A 19868-nucleotide genomic window follows, 5' to 3' on the forward strand; every position below is an offset into this window, starting at 1 on the left:
ATGAAAATCCTATCTCTTGTCTTCTGCATGTAGTGTTGAATCTAATTGGGACCTGGTTGTCAAAATCCCTTCTGTCTCTCAGTGTGATACCCCTGGCCATATTTTCCTGGTTTCTACACCTGAACTCTTTTAGGTACATTTAAGCTCACTTTATCTTCTCTCTAGGTTCCTGCTACCCGTGAAGTTCTTGGCTCTCTCCCAAATGTATTCAGTGCACTGTGTTTGAATGCTCGAGGTCTTCAGTCTTTTGTACAATGTCAGCCTTTTGAACGTCTCTTCAAAGTTCTTCTGTCTCCAGATTACCTCCCAGCTATGCGGAGGAGGAGGAGTTCTGATCCCCTTGGTAAGTTGCCAGGATTTATTTTATTTAAAAAAAAAAATCTTAGTTCAGTTGGCATGGAAACCCTTCCTTGACTGCATACTGTTTCTCTGGTTAGGTGTGCTAAGCTTAATGGGAATTATTACCATACATTCTATTGCAGGTAGGAAGGAATAATTCATCCTTAGCCTCTCTACTCATATTGTTTCCATGCTTCTCAACAGTTCACTGTTGTACTGTCATGGTGCTGATAAGAAACAGATACTAGACAGCAGTGGTAGATTTGCAGGTCCACCATCTAGTCTGCAGCCATGAGAAATATGGAGTCCCGAGGAGTTGATCCTGGTAATCTGCTATTCTACTATCTGAGTCTCTAATATAGTCAAGATGAATAAATATCTGTCTCAGTGTACTTGAGACCATATCATTGAGGAATTATTAGCAAGAAGGTAGGGATCCTGAAAGATTACAGTTTTCAAAAATGTGCTTTGTACTCTCAGCCACCACTGTTGCAAATCTTGCCACTATCATTCTTCACTGGGGCAGCCAGACGGATAATGGTTTATGCTTCTTTTCTTTTTGTCTTCTTCTCACTCTACAGTACCAGTTCAGACCTTGACAGTAGAGATTGTTGGGGTAGAGTGCAGCGCACATAGTTACTTTAAAAGATGTTTACTAGACTGATTCCCTCCTCCTCCCCAGTGATTTGGGGGCTGGTGTGAATTCATTCAAGAAAGCATAGCATTAGACAGTTACAACAACCAGCTCAGTTTCTTGTTTCAGCCTCATGTTGGCACAGGAAGGAGCACAAGCTCTATTTTCTTCAGTCTTTCTAATAGCTCATTTTTTGCTTTAAGGGGATACTGCATCTAATCTGGGGAGTGCTGTCGATGAACTCATGAGACATCAGCCTACCCTCAAAACAGATGCAACAACTGCCATCATCAAGGTAGGAAGTGATAAGGCTCTGACCATGGGCAGTGAAGGGGAGTTTTTAGAAAAAGGTTTGGCCTACTGGAGGTCATTTGGATGGATTCTTGGACTGTGCCTAGAAGAACATAATGTCTGCCTAATTTTCTCCATGTCCTTGAGTTGGTCCTTTGCAAAAGAAAATAGTAATTTTAGTTCAAGTCTTAACAGAAAGAAGTCTCTATTTTAACTTTTTCGGATTGAGAATTGTTTTCCTTATAAAACAATTATTCCATTTAATATAAACCTCTACGTATCGTTTTCTTTTATACGATGTTAACAAATAGACAAGGCTTAGCTTCAGTTTGTAAAAGCGTATTATCCTTTCTAGTTATTGTTTCTTTATTTCTTTCCCTCCACATTTATTAGCCCTGCCAGTTGCCTTTTAGGATTTTAGAAATGAATATGAGTTCCTGGTGCTTAGTGAATTAGGAACAGTGAGTCAATCAGTCAGTCACTTAAACAGCCATGTGATCCTAAACAAATGATTTAACTTTGCGGAACTTCCATTCCCTTATTTGTAAAATGGAGTTAATGACTGCATTCTAAGAATGGTGTATATAAAGTGTTTTGGCAAATTCATAGCATGTGGAAACTGCTAAAGAAGAAAAAAATGTTAGCCACCCCCCCCCCTTAATTACTAGTAAGTAATCTTATTTCCTGTGCCTTTCAGTTACTTGAAGAAATCTGTAATCTTGGAAGAGACCCTAAATACATCTGTCAGAAGCCATCAATCCAGAAGGCAGATGGCACTGCCGCAGCTCCTCCTCCAAGGTCTAATCATGCTGCAGAAGAAGCCTCTAGTGAGGATGAGGAGGAAGAGGAAGTACAGGCCATGCAGAGCTTTAATTCTACCCAGCAGAATGAAACGGAACCTAATCAGCAGTAAGTGTTCATAAGACAAGTTCTCTTACCTTGTGATCTTGGGCGTGTTGCTACATCTCTAAGTCTTAGTGTCACTTCCATCTATAAAGAGTGAGAATTGTATGAGATCATTTTAAGGTTCTTTCTGGCCATAAGAGTATATAGTTTTTCTTTCTTTGACCCTTGTGTGTGTCATTTGTGCTTTGGGATTTAATGGTATTGGAAACTATCTTTTTTAGCTAGTTGTTCATGATATTGAATCAGTTTTTACTATATCAAGTTGATGGGCTTTGAACAGAGGACTTTATTTTCCCTTTGTTGATTTGTTTTTCCACATCATTGACTGCTTGATTATTTCAAGCACCTATGAAACACATTGCACATTTGAAGCCTCTTTCCTAAGTCCTTGAGAGTTGTGGGGATTTGTTGTTGCTGGTTGTTTTTTGTTTTTGTTCATTTGAATATTATCTATTCCAGATAAATCAGAAAACTTTAGAATGTATTATGATTATAACCAGGCACAGTAGATTTTCCTTCTCATGTTTTTACTTAAAATTTGTTCTATGTAAGAGTTGACCACTTGGATTTGGGCAGCTTAAAGGCTGCTGGCTGGTAGTGGATGGTCCACCAGGCTCTTTGAGCTTATGGTATTCACTTGCAGGGGATGAAATGTAACGCCGTAATCACCTTCATGCTCAACGTGGGAGTGAGACCTCTGCACAGTCATGCATTCACACATTTAATAAGTGCTCTTTTTGTGTGTAGATAAGTAGTTCTGAGAAAGGCATTAATATTTTAGGCATGGATATGAGTGGATTTGAGCTGGCCCTGAAGGGTGGCTTGGGACTTAAGAGAAGATTAAGGTGGAGTAGACAGCAGAGCAAAGGCCTAGAATCCAAAACTGGTGTGCCCTTTTGGAACTCTAGATAGTATATTTGGAGGGGTGGCATTAAATACTAAGTGCATTGCTTTGTTGAGCAGATACTTTACCCAGTCTGAGAAGGCAGCTCTACCTTTATTTTAGCAGCATCTTCTGTCTTCTTTAAAATGTTCTCTTTCTGGAAGAGGAGGACACCCTGGAAGAAAACAAGACTTTTTTTGCAAAGGAGTCACAGTCTTAGTGCTTCCTTTGCCTCTCCCTCGTTTGTCAGTGACCCTGCTGGGGTAGGGTTCCTTTTCCTGGCTATAAATAAGGGAAAGATTTATTAAACGTGGGTGGTCGTGTTTTTAAGTCAAGCTGTGTATATCCATCTGCATATAACTTTTCTACCTGAACATCTTACAGAGACCTTAAATCTAACATGCCTAGATTTCAAGCTATCATGGTAAATTGACATTCTCTCCACAGCCGTCACTTCTTCTCCCTCCATGCCTTTCTTAGGATATCATGTATCATCGTGTTGTCCGCATTTATCCCCTATTCCCAAATCATTTTATCTCCCCCCTTTTTTCCATCTACCAAATTTCTGCAAGCCCAGCTCAGGTGTCTCATTCTTAAAGGAGCTTTTCCTTCTCCTTGCAAGTACGAAGTCAATTGTGTTCTCTCAACAGTTTTGTTACAATTATGTATTTATGTTAATGGTTTCCCTCACTAGTCTATAAGCTCCTCAGCAGCAGGGACATTGTCTTATTCAGCTGTGTATCCTTGTCACTCTTTATAAAGTAGGTAATCAGTTAGTAAAGGTTTATTTAGTGGAATGAATGAAAAACATTAGATTAAGGATTCCATATGTCTTAAATGCCCAGATCACTGGGCCTAATGAAACATGAATGAGAATGAAGAGAAAGAAATATAGATCCATAGCATTAACACTCTACTGTAGTGATAGTCGGATACAGCTTCTAAGATGCAAAGGACTCTAGTAGTTACTGTACCATAGTATCAAATGTTTTTATATTTTGTTCATGGCGGGCATTGATCACTACCTCATCCACTTAACACATCCAAGAGTCTCACAAATGTTGACACATATATATACATTTTCGTTTCTGCCATCCTCAGAAGCCTAGATTGGGTGACTAAGTGGATTATTAGGGCTGGGAGAAAAAGCAGGAGACTGTCTAAACTCAAGCTGCATTTTGAAAGCCACAATATATTAAAAGGGAAGGTTCTTTTATCTCCTTATCCCAGGCAGTTGTTGTGGTGGGAGTTGTTGTGTACTTTCTTACCAGTATGGGGCAGAGGCTTAGAAAAGTTTGGAATGTGTGTAATCCCTCTCCCCCAAAAGTCTTATCCATTCTCTTCTCCAAATTCAAAATTCTTCAGTGGGACTCCCAAACAAATTTCTGTTTCTCGTGCCCTTGTCTGTTTTCCAGTGCCTTATACACACAGACACATGATTAATTTTTTTCCAGTATTTTTTTATTGAGGTATAATTTCCATGCAGCAAACTGTACAGATTTTGTTTCTAATTTCCCTACCCCAAAATGAGGGTAGCTACTGATCTTATTTCTGTCACCACAGAGTAATTTTTCCTAATCAAGAAATCCTATAAATGGAATGATCATACAAATGGAGGCTTATGTGTATATCGTATCTGATGTATACACTTTTTGTGTGTGTGCACTTTCTTGTATCCTGCTACTTTGCTCAACGTGTTTTTGAGATTCATCCATGTTGTTGCATCTGTCACTAGCTTGTTACTTATCATTGCCAAGTAGTAGTATATGAATATTGTACAGTATCTATTCTCCTGTTGATGGACTTTTGGGTTTCCAGTTTTTTCCAGGCTAAGACAGTGCTCTTTTCCCTTGTTTTTTCCCAAAACCAGCAGTTAGTATTTGAAAATAGTGTTTGTATGTCATCTTGAGATAAATGATTTTGTGCTGGAGATCTGGAATAAAGAAATTTAGGCACTGTAGTCTACCTTAAATACATGGGGTGCCATTCTACATTCAGACGCATTTACCACAAATAATTCTAAATACTTATCTTTTGGCCACTTCTGCCTTCTAAGTTGTTTGATCCCAGAAAATCTGATATTGCTGGGGATGAATATAATTGCCAGTAAGTAACCAGGGTTCGTAGTTGGGGTCCCCTGGTTCATTTTGTGGTTTATTCCATTTAGTGAGCCTAGCTGACCACCCACCTCTTCTGAGTAACTTGAAAGAAGTGGGTTACATAAGTCCTTGTGGTCTTTGGAACTTGAATAGCAATTGTCTTGGAGTAAAGGCAGTGAGTGCAGAAAAGCAGTTGTTCCCTGAAACATGGCCCACTGGGAGGGCTCCTTTGCCATAGGCAGGTGTCTCCTCAAGAGCTAGAAGACATATCTGACCCTTCCCCCCACCCAGAAAAAAACCCATGAGATTTGTTGTCCTGCACACTGTACTATGATAATGAATTGTAATCCTCCTTTACTTCTGATTATAGGGGCTCTACCATGTAAAATTGAGTTGGGGATTGTGTATACGTTTTAAGTGAAGGGAGAGAGGCAGGAGGGTTTTTTCAGGTATGATAAATTAGTTCATTCATTATGGGAATGCAGTCCTTTTGTTTCAAAGATTCTGTGGGTCAAAGTTTCAAATAAGTTTAAAATTAGAATGACTCTTTTGGAAACCAGTTGGTAGGTGGAGTTCTGTTGGAGAGAGTTGATCATTTTTAACATTCCTGTATGGCTTCTTGGGCCTGGGAGCCAAAAGATGAGGGTGGGGAAAAAAGTGGTTATTGAACAAGTTTGTTCCTTGAATTGTATTAAGAACCCCTGTTGGTTTGCTTTCTCTCTTGTTCTTTTCCCCCAACTTGCATCTAGCAAATAAAGGGCATCTAGGTCCCATTTCATATTATTTCTTGGGCTTTTTGCTATAGTATTTGGCTTCTGCAACGAGGCAGCTGTCTCACTGGGCTGGAGCCTCACCTGTGCTCCTTAGGTGGATCTCTGGGTTCTTTCAAAAGAAGTGAGGCCAAGCTGGGATGGATAATTGGTATAAGTAACAGGAAATGCTGCAGTGGTTCTAAGGAGGAACTTTATAGTCAAGGAAAGGTTGTGGTCTTCCCATGGAATCATTTCAATCCTGGCTAGTAGGTCTCCTCCCTTGGTACAAAGTTCTTCCCCACATTTTTCATTGAGGGTGTTCACAACATCCTACCCAAACCTTAGCTCTGGATATTTTATCACTGAAGCGATTCATTATGCCTCTTCACTTTCTTTGCCTGTTCTATATTTTGCTGTCTGTGTCAGTCTGTTTCTTATAACAAAGTACCTGAAATTGGGTTATTTATAAAGAAAACGAAATTTATTGCTTACAGTTTTGGAGGCTGGGAAGTCCAAAGTTCCCTAACACATTTGTTGATGGCCTTGGTGGTGGCAACAGTGACCCAGGGATCTCATGGCAGAAAATGGTGGAGCAGAGAGCGAGATAATTCCTTATGCTCTCTCCTTTTAAAGCCTTCAGAACCACGCCCTTGACCTATTATTAATCCGTTCACTATGGCATGGTCCTACCATCTAATCACCTCTTCAGAGCCCTATCTTTCAATTACCATAATGGGATTTCCCACCCTCTTAACAGTCCCAGTGGGGACCAAGCTACTAATACATAAAACTTGGGAGACACAATCCGTATCACTGCCAAATGTTCTTGTGCCTGGCAAATCTTTATTCACATATTGTCTTGCTCAGAGATGAGACATTATTTTCTACCAACTTTCTTTACTTCTCTTCTCTCCCTACCTCTCACTTACTCTGTCTCTGCCTCTCTCTTCTCCTACCCACTGGCCTAAATCTGTTCCAAGGGCTTATGTCCTAAATGGTAAATGGTCCATTTTCTTAAGTTTTGTTGCTTCCTGGGGTTTGTCTTTGAGGTATATTTTGTCTCATTTCACCACACTGTGCACGTTTTTTTTTTCCTTCTGTTGCATTCTTGCAAAAGCCAAGATACAGCCATTGAGCTAAAGGCTGCATTTTCTGCAGCTAGGGCATTATTGCAGCCTTCTCATCTGCAGTGCAGCATTGAAACATCTGAAAAAACAAAAGGTCTGATCAATTTTTGGATAGTTCAGGAACTGTCGTGATGCAAGTACAGATTGGTAGGGAAGAAGGCCTTAGGTGCTGGCTTTATCTTTGACCAGCTTTGACTGTTCAAGATGGTTTGTCAATCTAAGTATGGATTTTTGAAAAAAAATTAAATTCCATTTCCTACTTTCCATAACCGTAAACCTGATGCAAGAACATGGTAAGATGTTTGTGTGTTTGTTTCTTTGGAGACAAGTGTTTAAATAGTCTTTTAACTAAACTTATTTTTTATGTTTTCATATAGATGAATTCCTCTAACAGTAATTTGCATAAGATAGGATAACTTCTTTTGTGATATATAAAAATGCTAAGTTTTTGAAGGCTTGGTTTTTCCCTTCATGCTCTCAACCCTAGTCAGGCTAGGCAAGCTAGCTTCAGGATTAATTTCAGCTTTTTTTTTTTCCTCTGTGGTACAAGTTGAGCATCCCTAAACCAAAAATTCAAAATCTGAAAATGCTTCAAAATCTGAAACTTTTTGAGCACTGACATGATGCTCAAAGAGAATGCTCATTGGAGCTTTTCGGATTATGGATGTTCAACCAGTATGTATTTCACCAGATATTCCAAAGTCCAAAGAAATCTAGAATCCAAAACACTTCTTGTCCCAAACATGTTGGATAAGGTATACTCAACCTGTATATGAGTCTAGAGGCTCATATTCTAAGGCTGTGAGTCTAACATAGAAAAAGATCTAGAATTTCATACTGTGTCCCTTTCCTCACTTTGTTCTCTTGCACCAGTATTGTGAATTTCTGTGTAACTCACTATTTTCTCCCTTAACAGGGTTGTTGGTACAGAGGAACGTATTCCTATTCCCCTCATGGATTACATCCTTAATGTGGTAAGAGCCATCATAGGGCAAACTGAGTAAAAGTGTGTGCTTTTCTGGAAAATGTGTGGGATTATCAGAGTCCAGTAATTTCCATATTTATTTTTGCTGGGGCCCTTAAAGTGTGGAGGAGGAAGATGTGCAAACTTTGGTTTTTGTTTCAGTAGACTGGTTTGCCAAAAATTTAGCCAACATGCCCCTTTTTTGTTTTTCAGGGTTTTTTCTCCCAATTTTCTGTTCATTGTTACCATTCCCTGTTAGAATCCAGACAGGAGAGAGAGCTTTGTTATGCCAATCCAGCATTATGTTTCTGAATGTGTCAACCACATACAAGGGTACTTCAAAAAGTTAGTGGAAAAATAGAATTAAAAGATAATATGAATCTTACTGTGAACTTTTGAAGTACCCTTTTATTTTTTCCCGTTACTTCCCATTTTTTTCCCATTAACTTTTTAAAAAAAAATCAATGTAGCCTTTTCTTTTACTTCCTAAAAGAGTTTAGTCTTTCCCAGAATTATTTACTTGATAAGGGAAGTTAGTTAAGTTAGCATTTGTTCAAACCTATTAAGCACTTCCAAGACTTCCAGAGATGGTTTCGCTTGTGTCTGTGTGTTTGTTGCCCACATTTTACTTCCTTACTCTTAAAAAATGCTGTTTGGTCCCAATCACTCTTCTAGAGTTCTAGGTTTTATTTAGCATTATAAGCTCATTTGGGGGAAAGGATCTGCGATGTTTGCTTCCAGGGGAGAAGTTGCATATTATCATGCAAGGAGCACTAAATTACCAAATTAAGAGATTAGACCTGATTCTGCCACTAATTCATAGTGTGGCCCTGAGCAAATCACTTAACTTCTCTGTACTCTCAAATTATCTGATTCTTGGTGTGTTTGAAAAGGTAGATTGGGAAGAAGTTGTATTTGTTTATTTATTTCCCGTGGGTCTATATCATACATCTATCCCTGTTTACCTGAGGTTTTGATATTCTAGAGAATACTGATTTCACAACTATAAAGCTGCCCCTCTTCTTATTCCAAGCTGGCCTTTTAGTTCTAAGTATCAAGCTCTAACTTCTTTTAAAAATTTTTCATTACCTAGATGAAATTTGTGGAATCTATTCTGAGCAACAATACAACAGATGACCACTGCCAGGAATTTGTGAATCAGAAAGGACTCTTGCCTTTGGTTACCATTTTGGGTCTTCCCAATCTGCCCATTGACTTTCCCACATCTGCTGCCTGTCAGGCTGTTGCAGGTGTCTGCAAATCCATATTGGTAAGAAGCATTTGGCCAAGTATTTTCATTTCTTTTTAGAAATCAGTTTTGCAGTACTTCTTTATATGTGTTCTTACTGTGGTCTCCCTTACCTCCAACTAAAAAATAATGAATAAATTTGTGTTGTGTTCTACAAGTGAATTTCGTTACTGATATATATAGTGTGCCACATTATTTATTATTGAAAAGTCAAAGTATTTTTTCTTTGTTCCTGAGTTTGGTATGTAGTTCTAACATCATTTGAATTTGAGGGGAAAGTATATCTCCAAGAAAGCTTTGTATGTAGCTAGGTTTAGTGAGTCATTCTTCCTTGTTGTGGCTGCTTTTTAACACATTCTGGTATATTTAGCCATGTGTTTTTTCCCCTTTTTCAAGCTTGATAATCATGTATTTTAAGCATAATTGACCTGTAGTTCATTGCTCACATTTTGCCACAAATGAAGCTCCTTTATTTTATTTTTCATAGTGGTAAACTACATATAACATGAAATTTACCATCTTAACCATTTTGAAGTGGACAGTTCAGTAGTGTTAAGTATATTCATATTGTTGTGCAACCAGTCTTCAGAACTTTTCATCTTGTAAACTGAAACTATACCCATTAAACAACTACTACTAATTCTCCTTTTCCCCCAGCCCTTGGCAACTACCATGCTACTTTCTGTCTCTAAATTTGACTATTCTAGGTACCTCATATAAGTGAAATCATACAATATGGTCCTTTTGTGACTGGCTTATTTTACTTAGCATAATGTCCACAGTGTTCATCCATTTTGTAGCATGTGTCAGAATTTTCTTCCGTTGTATGTATATACTACATTTTGTTTATGCATTTATCTGTTGATGGACACTTGGGTTGCTGCCACCTTTTGGCTATTGTGAGTAATGCTGCTATGAGCATGGGTGTACAAATATCTTTCAAGACCCCTTATAATTTTCCTGGGTATATGCCTATACTGTATTTTATAGCTGCTGCATCATTTTACATTCCCACCAGCAAATGTATAAGGATTCTAATTTCTCTACATCCTCACCAATGCTTACATTCTGGTGTTTTGTTTTGTTTGACAATAGTCATCCTAGTAGGTATGAAGTGGTATCTCATTTTGGTTTTGACATACATTTTCCTAATGATTAGTGATGATGAGCATCTTTTCATGTGCTTGTTGGCCATGTATGTATCTTCTTTGAAGAAATGTCTATTTAAGTTCTTTGCTCTTTTTTAATCAGGTTGTTTGTTGTTGAATTTTAGGAGTTCTTTATGTATTCTGGATATTAATCCCTTTTATCAGATATGACTTGGAGATATTTTTCCCATTCCATGGGTTGCCTTTTTGCTCTGTTGGTGGTGTCCTTTGATGCACAAAAGTTTTTAATTTTGATGAAATGCAGTTTATTTTTTTGCTTTCATTGCCTGTGCCTTTTGTCTGTGCTTTTGTTGTCATATCTAAGAAATCATTCCTAAATCCAGTGTCATGCAGCTTTCCCCCTATGGTTTCTTCTAGGAATTTTATAATTTTAGCTTTTATATGTAGGTATTTGATCCATTTTGGTAGTTTTTTTAAATATACTGTAAGGTAAGGTCCATCTTTATTGTTTTATATGTGGATGTCAGTTTTCCCAACACCATTTGTTGAAGTTCTTTCCTTATCAAATGGTCTTGGCACCTTTGTTGGAAAAAGTATATATGTAAATATTTATTTCTGGGCTCTCTATTCCTTTGGTCTATGCTCTGTCTTTATGATAGTATCACTGTTTTGATTACCATAACTTTGTAATAAGATTAGAAATCAGGAAATCTAACACTTCCACCCACATATTTTTTTTTCCCCAAGATCGTTTTGGCTATTTGGGTCCTTGAAGATTTCATTTGAATTTTAGAAGAGATTTTCCTATTTCTGGGGGAAAAAAACAAACAAACAAAAAAATGCCATTGGGATTTTGATAGTGATTGCTTTAAATCCTTGAGGTTCCTTTATTTGCTGGATTGTGTAGTAATAAATAATTTCCGCTAAAACTCAGAAATCCGGTTGCTTACAGTCTGGGAAAGATCCGTAATTATGACATAACTGCATTTAGTGGTTAGTTTGTTTTATTCTTTATTGCAAATATTGAATTAAGTGCTATTCATAGAGGGGAAAGGACTGACCCATCTTTATCCTACCTCTAAGGTACTGTGCAGGGATGGATAGATGTATTTAAAGCCCTAAGAAAGCACATAATTTCTCCTATCTTTGTATTGCAAGTGATGGTGTTTTACTGTCAGATTTTTTTCCAGGCTTGAAATCACAAGAGCCATTATAATCCTTGGGTTGTCTAATAAAACAAAGAAATTGCCTAGCCGATGCCTATCCCAGACTCATCTCTCTTGTTTTTAGACAAAAAAATAACATTGTAATAGTGATGCACTTCCATGCTTTGGAACATTGCCTAACATCGCACCCTGTTGAGCAGAATTTGGAACTATTCTTACAGCATAGTATTACAGTTTGGCTTTTTGAATATGATTACAAGCTTTTAAATATGATTGGCACCAAGTTTGAAAGTAGAGTGCTGCTGTAGAAAGAGTCATTGATGTGTATCGTACCTGGGTTCATATTTCTGGTCCACCATTTACCAAATGAGAGATGATGGCCATGTCTGAAATGTAGGAAACTTTCATTGTGACTGTTAAACACACGATGCATGTGAAGTTCAGTATATATTAACACTTAATTATTATTCTTGTTTCAGACACTGTCACATGAACCCAAAGTCCTTCAGGAGGGTCTCCTTCAATTGGACTCCATCCTCTCCTCCTTGGAGCCCTTACACCGCCCCATTGAATCCCCGGGGGGCTCAGTGTTGTTGCGAGAACTGGCTTCCGCCGGCAATGTTACTGATGCTACCCTATCAGCTCAGGCCACACCTCTGCTGCATGCTCTTACTGCTGCTCATGCCTACATCATGATGTTCGTTCATACTTGCCGAGTTGGACAGGTAAGAATAATCTTAGGGGCGAACATGTTGGTTTAAAACTGGTGAAATACCTAGGGCATACACCTGGCAGATTACTGTGCTTAGAAGCGTATCTACTGGGGCTAGCGACTGAAAGAAGTCAGACCTAGGGTGAGGCTTTTTGACAATGTCTACCCTTTTGGTGGGTGATTTGGGTTTATGCTTCAAGTTGCTGTGTACTTTCACTCTCCTTTGGTTTTTTTTTTTTTTCCAGAAGTTATAATTTATCATATGAATAGGACCTTGAGAGTGAGAGAGGCTGTGAATAAATAATTACTAGACATTAATTGATATATACCATCTATATATGCCAATTGAGATGTATGGTCACTCTTTGCTTTAGCAGGCAAACCTCAGTTGGTGCTCATCTGCCTTTATTCTAATCTTTCTACAAGTGTATGTCGGCCTGATAATGGGATGGTGAAGGACATTTCACCACAGAGCTTTTAAATCCATAGTAATTACCAGATAACTAAAAATTTCCTAAGTATCAAACCCTATGCCTGCAATCTATAATCTCTTTTGTGGTTCTGGAAAGGAGGCATTTTTGTGTGTGTGCTCGCAATTTTATTACCTTTATCCCTCAGGTAATTGATTCTAGAGATTAATGGTATAACAGCTCAACAGACCTGTTTATGCTGTTGAGCAGGAGTATATTCTCTGCCACCTGTGGATCAATCAAATCAGAAATCAAAAGCACAGCTATAAACTATTTAGAAGATTAAATCACATAACAAAGCTTAGGGATTTACTTTTATGACTTTATTAAATGAAATAAATACTCAATTCAAGGATCTAAATAGATCGAAGAATTTACTGAAGTAAAGAAATGGGAGGGAAATGATAAGCCCCCCTCATCAAAAAAAGAAAGTAGTTAATGAATATTAAAACTTTCTTTGATTTAGAAAAACACAGTTGTCTATGATGTCTGTTTTTTACTTTACAAAAAGCAATAAGAAGAAATGAGAAGGGGTGTTAAAGACAGTTTGTAAATATTGTAAGAGAATCCCTTGTGAAAGCGTGGCCTTAAATGCGGACATTTTGATGATGTGGATAGTTGTGAGAATAGCAATGAAGAAAAAATAGAACCCCTTATCCTTCTAAAACAGCTGAAAGTTTATTTTTAATATAATTGTTCAGAGAACATCCCAAAGGTAAAATTCTTTCTGCTTTGGTTGCAGAGTGAAATCCGTTCCATCTCGGTAAACCAGTGGGGCTCTCAGTTGGGCCTGAGTGTTCTGAGCAAGCTGAGCCAGTTATACTGCTCCCTGGTGTGGGAAAGCACTGTCCTCCTCTCATTGTGTACTCCAAACAGGTAAGAAAATGGTCATTTTTCTTATCTCTGTTAGCTTTTCTGACAGAGAAACTAAGCTCAGTCAGCCTGGAGGATTGCTTTGGTCAGGGATGGGAGGATATGGTAAAGAGTGCAGAGGCTTTCTTGTCCTTCCCACTTACTAGCCTAGAGACTTGCTGACAAATTGTAGCATCTGGGCATCTTTGATTTGATATCCCAGTTGTGTAGTGTGTGTTTAAATTTGGTCCTATTGTTATTCTAAATTGAGTTGGAAACCTTTTGAGTGCTACCTAAGGAATTGCAGGTGTTTTACATTCAGGTTAACTTACCACTATAGGAGGGATAGTGGTCAGCCAAGCAAGTTAGAGACCCTGCACAATATGAGGTGAACTATCAGTAATTTTTTTGCTCACTGTTTCTCTTGTTGCAGCCTACCATCTGGGTGTGAATTTGGCCAGGCTGACATGCAGAAACTGGTTCCAAAGGATGAGAAGGCAGGTACCACCCAGGGCGGAAAAAGATCAGGTAACTCGAAGAAACTAAAATCTGAATCATTAATTCTCTCTTACGTTCTGTCCATGTGTTTTTATAGATTTATTGTGAACTTTTAGTTAGCTTTGTTATCCATAGTCCTCAGTTTTCATACTTACACTGATTTTGTTTGTTTAAGAATCAGAAGAGATGCATTTAATGAGGAGGAAGGGAGTGCAAAGAGAAAAATCAAAGGACCAACACTGAATCTTAGGAAATGCATGTGTGGCTTGGGTTGGGGGTCCTTTTTGGGCCTTCATACAGGTCAGCTTGTAGATCTTTCCACAGGTCTCTACTAGCTCCCCATGTTCTTCATTACCTTCTCATTTTGCAGCAGCTCCCACAGACTCAGCCTTCTGAACTTGGTAGTTTCCACCACGATTCCAGCTCTTGGGGTTCTGTTCTCATTTTCTTTGCTTCAGTTTGGAGGCTGGAAAGTCCAAGGTCCAGGGAACGCATCTGGTGAGGCATTTCTTGGTGACTCTACAGTGATGCAGCAGGGTGTCACATGGAGAGAATGGGCTAAGCAAGAGTGTTTCTTTGTTTCTTTTTTCTTTTTCTTTTTTTTGGGGGGGGGGCAGCTGTCCAGTACAGGGATCGAACCCTGTACTTTGGTATTATCAACACCACACTCTAACCAACTGAGCTAACCAGCTAACCAGTACAGGGATCGAACCCTGGACACTTTGGTGTTAGCACCACACTCTAACCAACCGAGCTAACCACCCACTCCTTGATTTTTACGTACTCATTCATTATTAAAATTAAACTATTTTTAGTTATTTCCCTATAAAAACAAATATAAATAATGGTAAAAATTAGAAAATGTAGTAGAAAGAAGAATTACTCATATTTCTACCACACACACACAAAAAACATGTTTTGGAAGTGTCTGCCTAATTTTTTTCTCTGAGGATATTCGTGATTGTCTTAGATAAAACATTTCATCGATCTCTTTTCACTTAACATTGTGCCATGTAAAGGTACATGAATTAACTATTCCCTCTTAAGTTTCTAATGTGCTATTTTGAAAAATGAACATCTTTGTCGTTTATGCAAATGTAAGATTGATTCCTAGAAATCATTGTATCAGAGGGTATGGTGGGGTTTTAATGTTTAACGTAAAATTTCAATTTTTATGTTGATTTTGGTTATATTGAGTTAAAATCAATGTTATTAAAAATCTATTTTTTACTTTTTAATGTGGCTACTAGAAAAGTTAAAATTATATACGTGGCTCACATATTTCCATTGGTTGTTGCTACTTCAGAAAATTGCTTTTATATCACAATAAAAGTTCCAAATTGCAATAAGCAGAAATCATACACAATTTTCTGACCCTAATGCAACAAACCTAAAACTAATAAAAGCAACTTTCCTAGGAAGTTTTTTCTCCTGTATTCTACATCAAGGAGGAAATAAAAATTGATAAACTATTACAAAAACAGTGAAGATAATTCAATGTATAAAAACATATCAGATATGTTTTAAAATTGTACTAAAATTACTAAGGAGAGGGAAACTGCTAAGGAACTAATAAAGATAAAACAACATAGCTTATGAACCAACAAAGAAGGACTTATGTGACACCTAGCTATTACAGGAGATGGGATAGAATTAATAAACTTCTGTCAGAGTTCATTTTGAGAAAATGTACCCACCAAACCAAAAGTGAGAATCTCAAATTTAGTCAAGATATACCCAGTTTAACTCAAGGAAAGGATAAAATAACTTACTGTGAACCAAAAATGAAATTAGATACACTATCAAAGAATTGTCTCTCTTAACAGTCCAGATACAGTGTATTTTTTCCAGCAATTATTTTTAACAAACCTAACAAAGATGATTCAGTTTTACATAATTTTTCCAGAATATTAAAAAGAAAGCTTGGTGACTTGTTTTATAAAGTCTACATAAAGCTGATTCTTAGATCTAAGAGCACACCATCTCCCCCCCCCAAAATAAAAAGATAGAGCTCACATTTATATACAAGATTCTTAAATGCTAGGAAATAGAATTCCGCGCTAGTAATCTATGATGTCCGATTTGAGTTTTTTAACAAGCTATAAAATTCTATCAGTGCATCCACGTTGACAGCATTGGGCACCATGCACACAGCAGTCTATGTGAATGGTACCCCCTGGGTTGTGCTGTGCCTACAGTAGTCTTCCAAGGTAGCCCTGGGTTTAAGACTATTTATATGCTCTGATTTGAAGATATCAACATTAGCTACTTAGTAGAGTTCCACACAGAGGAGCATATCAGTAGTTTTTTAGTTGTGTGTCTTTTTGTTTTTTTCAGATTTAGGAAGTCAGGGAAATTTAGAAAGTAGCAAGCACCGTAGGTAACACCTTCTTGGTACTCTTCAAAACAAGGAACCAAGTAAATGCTGGCTCTTCATGGTCTTACTACTTCTCTCTTATGTCTGCAGATGGGGAACAGGATGGAACAGCTGGAAGTATGGATGCTTCTACCCAGGGCTTATTGGAAGGCATTGGGCTAGATGGTGACACGTTGGCTCCCATGGAAACAGATGAACCTACTGCTTCAGACTCTAAGGGCAAATCTAAAATCACACCAGCCATGGCTGCCAGAATCAAGCAAATCAAGCCTTTGTTGTCAGGTGAGTTATTTTCTTTTTACTACCCTTATGGCTTTCAGAACCTTAACCACTCTTCATACAAACTAAGTTGGAAGGGCTGTATTGTTTCATTTAAGGAAATTTAAAACTTCTGTGACTTGTTTTCCAGGTGTACATTATTTAGTGCCTGCTTTGTGACAGGCTCTTTACTAGCTGTTAGGGATATAGAGATAAGAGAATCCCTTCCTGAGTGCCATGTCTATCCTTTCTTCTTTAATTCCTTCCCTCCTGCTCACTCTAAAACTACTATAAATAGCTTCTGCTCCTATCATTCCACAGAAATGTCTCACCAAGTAACCTGTAACCTCCTTGTCGCTTAGTCCACTGGGTACTTTTCAGTTCCTATCTCACTTGTCTACAGCATGATAGTTGACCCACCATCTCTAGAAATATTCTTCCCTTGGCTTTTGTGTTATCAAGCTCTCCTTATTTTCCTGTTAACTGACTACTCCATTCATTCTCTTCCTTTCTCTGTCTCTTAACCAAAGCTGGCAAGTAACATAGTTCTGGTAGGTGTTTCATTAAAGTCACTTTGGCAGCTGCATGGAGACTATATTAGCAGGATCGAGAACTGTATTAAAGATGTACACTGACCTGTCTTTGCCATCTTTTGCCTCTTGATGTGGTATCAATGTTTGGGGAACCTATTTTGTATGTTTCTCAATCATTGCTACTTTCTAACACCTTAATAGGAAAGTGAAGACATAACTCCTGGAAATCTGGGCCTCTGCCCAAAAGGAAGCAGAAAATGGCCTTTGGTGTTTCCATTTGTTATCATAAATCCTGAAGAAAATTTTTCATTTTATTCTAATTTAATTCTGCTTCATTTGTTTTAATCTGAAAGTCTACTAACACTACCCCCAAAGTAAAATTGACCATCCGAGAAGATGTTCATGTTTATCTCTCCTTGCTTTATTGCACCTTTGGGGTTTCTGTGTGGGCCCAGTCCATGCTTCTGATATCTGTCTATGGTTACTGGCCTTTTGTTTTCCTCCTATCCTTGGACTAACTTTGAGCCACCTTGCTGTCTATTCACCTGAAAGCAGTGGTGAGACAGTATAAGCCTAATATTTGGATGCATTTTTCCCACTGATTTGAGTTCATTAGGTTTTCAGAGTTTGAGTAGACCCAACCTCCAGCCAGGTGGTACACATATCTGTAGCCTATTCCCCAATTAGGATTAAGAAATCCTAATTTGGATGGACAATAGGAAGAAGAATGGACTATTTCCTTTCCTCTTATGCTGTGTGCCTCAGTGCTTACTAAGTTTTGAGCAGGATAAGTAGAGCCTATCAGTGGGTTCATATGTGCCATATTCATCCTTACAAGACATTGATTCAGACTTTGCCCTTTTTGTCTCTGGATCAATTATGATGAAATATTTATTTCAAAATTGCTATGACAGCATTTTCATTTATGATTTTAAGAGTAATAAGTATTCATTGCAGAAATACAAAAACGAAATATAAAAGCAGGGAAACACTAAAATATAATTTTGGGGCATATTTTCTTTACATTTTTTATGCATTTTCTCTTGCATGTGTTTATATTTATATTCTCTTTTTTCATTCAACGATATATTGAAGAGTATTCTACAAACATGAAAATTCGAAATGCCTATTATCTACCTAATTCCTTAGAACCACTTGTATTAGTCCATTTCCGTTGCTTACAACAAAATACACAGAACTGGGTGATTTATAAAGAAAATGAAATTTATTGCTTACAGTTTTGGAGGCTAGGAAGTTCAAAGTCCAGGGGACACATCAAGTGAGGGTCTTGATGATGGTGACAGTCACCCAGGGATCTCACATGGCAGAAAATGGAGGAGCAGAGAGGAGAACCTCTTGTGCTCTTCTTTTAAAGCCCTCAGAACCATACCCCTGACACTGTCATTAATTCATTCACTACGGCATGGTCCTACAATCTAATCATCTCTTCAAGGCCACACCTTTCAATTACCGTAATAAGATTTCCCACCCTCAACAGTTACAGTGGGGATTTAAGCTTCAGTGAGGTTGGGGGGGTTATCCAGTCTACAGCACCACTTGTAAAATTTTTGTGTTTTTCCTAGCAATCTTTTTTTGGGGGGTTCTATATATTTTATGTTGTGATCATAGTTGTATATGATCTTTTCTGGTCAAAGTGGTTAAATAGTTTTGCCGTTTTTAAAGTTCTCTGTAGGCATTTTAAGTGACTCCGTAATCCAGTAGTTGTATCATTTGCTTAATCAATACATATTGCTTCTACAAAGGTGATTTTAGTTTACCATTCCTCTAACAGTGTGAGTGCTTATTTGTCTTTCACATTTGTTATATATTGAGTGCCAACGTACTTCTCTGTCTCCTACCTTCAAAAGAGGCATTCGTTCCTTGTGGAACTTTCTTTTTGTATTATCATATGTAGAGCCAAATCCAAGTGTTTCATAGGCGTTGTGTGGGAGGAAGCGGTCAGTCATAAAAATGTATTAACAGTAACATGTCTGTTGTGCTGAAACCATTCTGAGAATACTGTACAGCCTTATTCTGACTTCTGGGTTCCAGCTTCCTCCAGATTAGGCCGAGCACTTGCTGAGCTATTCGGACTCCTTGTTAAACTTTGTGTGGGGTCTCCTGTCCGCCAAAGAAGGAGTCATCATGCTGCCAGCACCACTACAGCACCAACACCCGCTGCTCGATCAACAGCCTCAGCCCTCACCAAGCTCCTCACAAAGGGCTTATCTTGGCAGCCCCCACCATATACACCTACTCCCCGCTTCAGGTGAGGTTCTGCTTGAGATCCAGGGACTAGAAAGTTGCCACAAAAAAAAATACAGTTTGTTTCTATTCTACTTAAATGGAGAGTGAGCCACTGAATTAGAGAACTTGGAGGTTGGTTCCTTGTTTACTTCAGATGCATACCCCAAATCAAGTGTAAGGTACTTGTTTTGGTTGTGCTTAGTATAGAACATGGAAGTTTTAAAAGCATTTGCAGTCAAACTGCATCCAGTAACCTTGTATTATTTAGTGGGTGAGAGGTGTCACCTTTTTTGCCTTTGAAATTTTTAATTATCATGCTAGTCACCCACCTGCCTTCCAGTCAATCCATTAGTCACTTCAGTGCATTGTTAAATTTTACTCTTGGCTTTCATATGAATTTCC

At 38.1% G+C, this 19868-nt stretch overlaps 1 protein-coding gene across 10 annotated transcripts in view; it reads left to right on the forward strand.

The window, feature by feature from the left end:
- HUWE1 (HECT, UBA and WWE domain containing E3 ubiquitin protein ligase 1) overlaps window positions 1-19868 on the forward strand; it is a 149369-nt gene that overhangs the window by 74828 nt on the left and 54673 nt on the right. For all 10 annotated transcript variants that reach the window (XM_063083921.1, XM_063083931.1, XM_063083928.1 and 7 more), the window contains 10 exons: window positions 166-343; window positions 1177-1268; window positions 1962-2173; window positions 7948-8005; window positions 9089-9265; window positions 11999-12244; window positions 13444-13577; window positions 13987-14081; window positions 16519-16710; window positions 19272-19488. In XM_063083921.1, coding sequence (XP_062939991.1) covers window positions 166-343; window positions 1177-1268; window positions 1962-2173; window positions 7948-8005; window positions 9089-9265; window positions 11999-12244; window positions 13444-13577; window positions 13987-14081; window positions 16519-16710; window positions 19272-19488 — 1601 coding nt within the window. The remainder of the gene's footprint in view (window positions 1-165; window positions 344-1176; window positions 1269-1961; window positions 2174-7947; window positions 8006-9088; window positions 9266-11998; window positions 12245-13443; window positions 13578-13986; window positions 14082-16518; window positions 16711-19271; window positions 19489-19868) is intronic.

The sequence above is a fragment of the Cynocephalus volans genome, chromosome X, assembly GCF_027409185.1.
Source record: "Cynocephalus volans isolate mCynVol1 chromosome X, mCynVol1.pri, whole genome shotgun sequence".
NCBI lineage: Eukaryota > Metazoa > Chordata > Mammalia > Dermoptera > Cynocephalidae > Cynocephalus > Cynocephalus volans.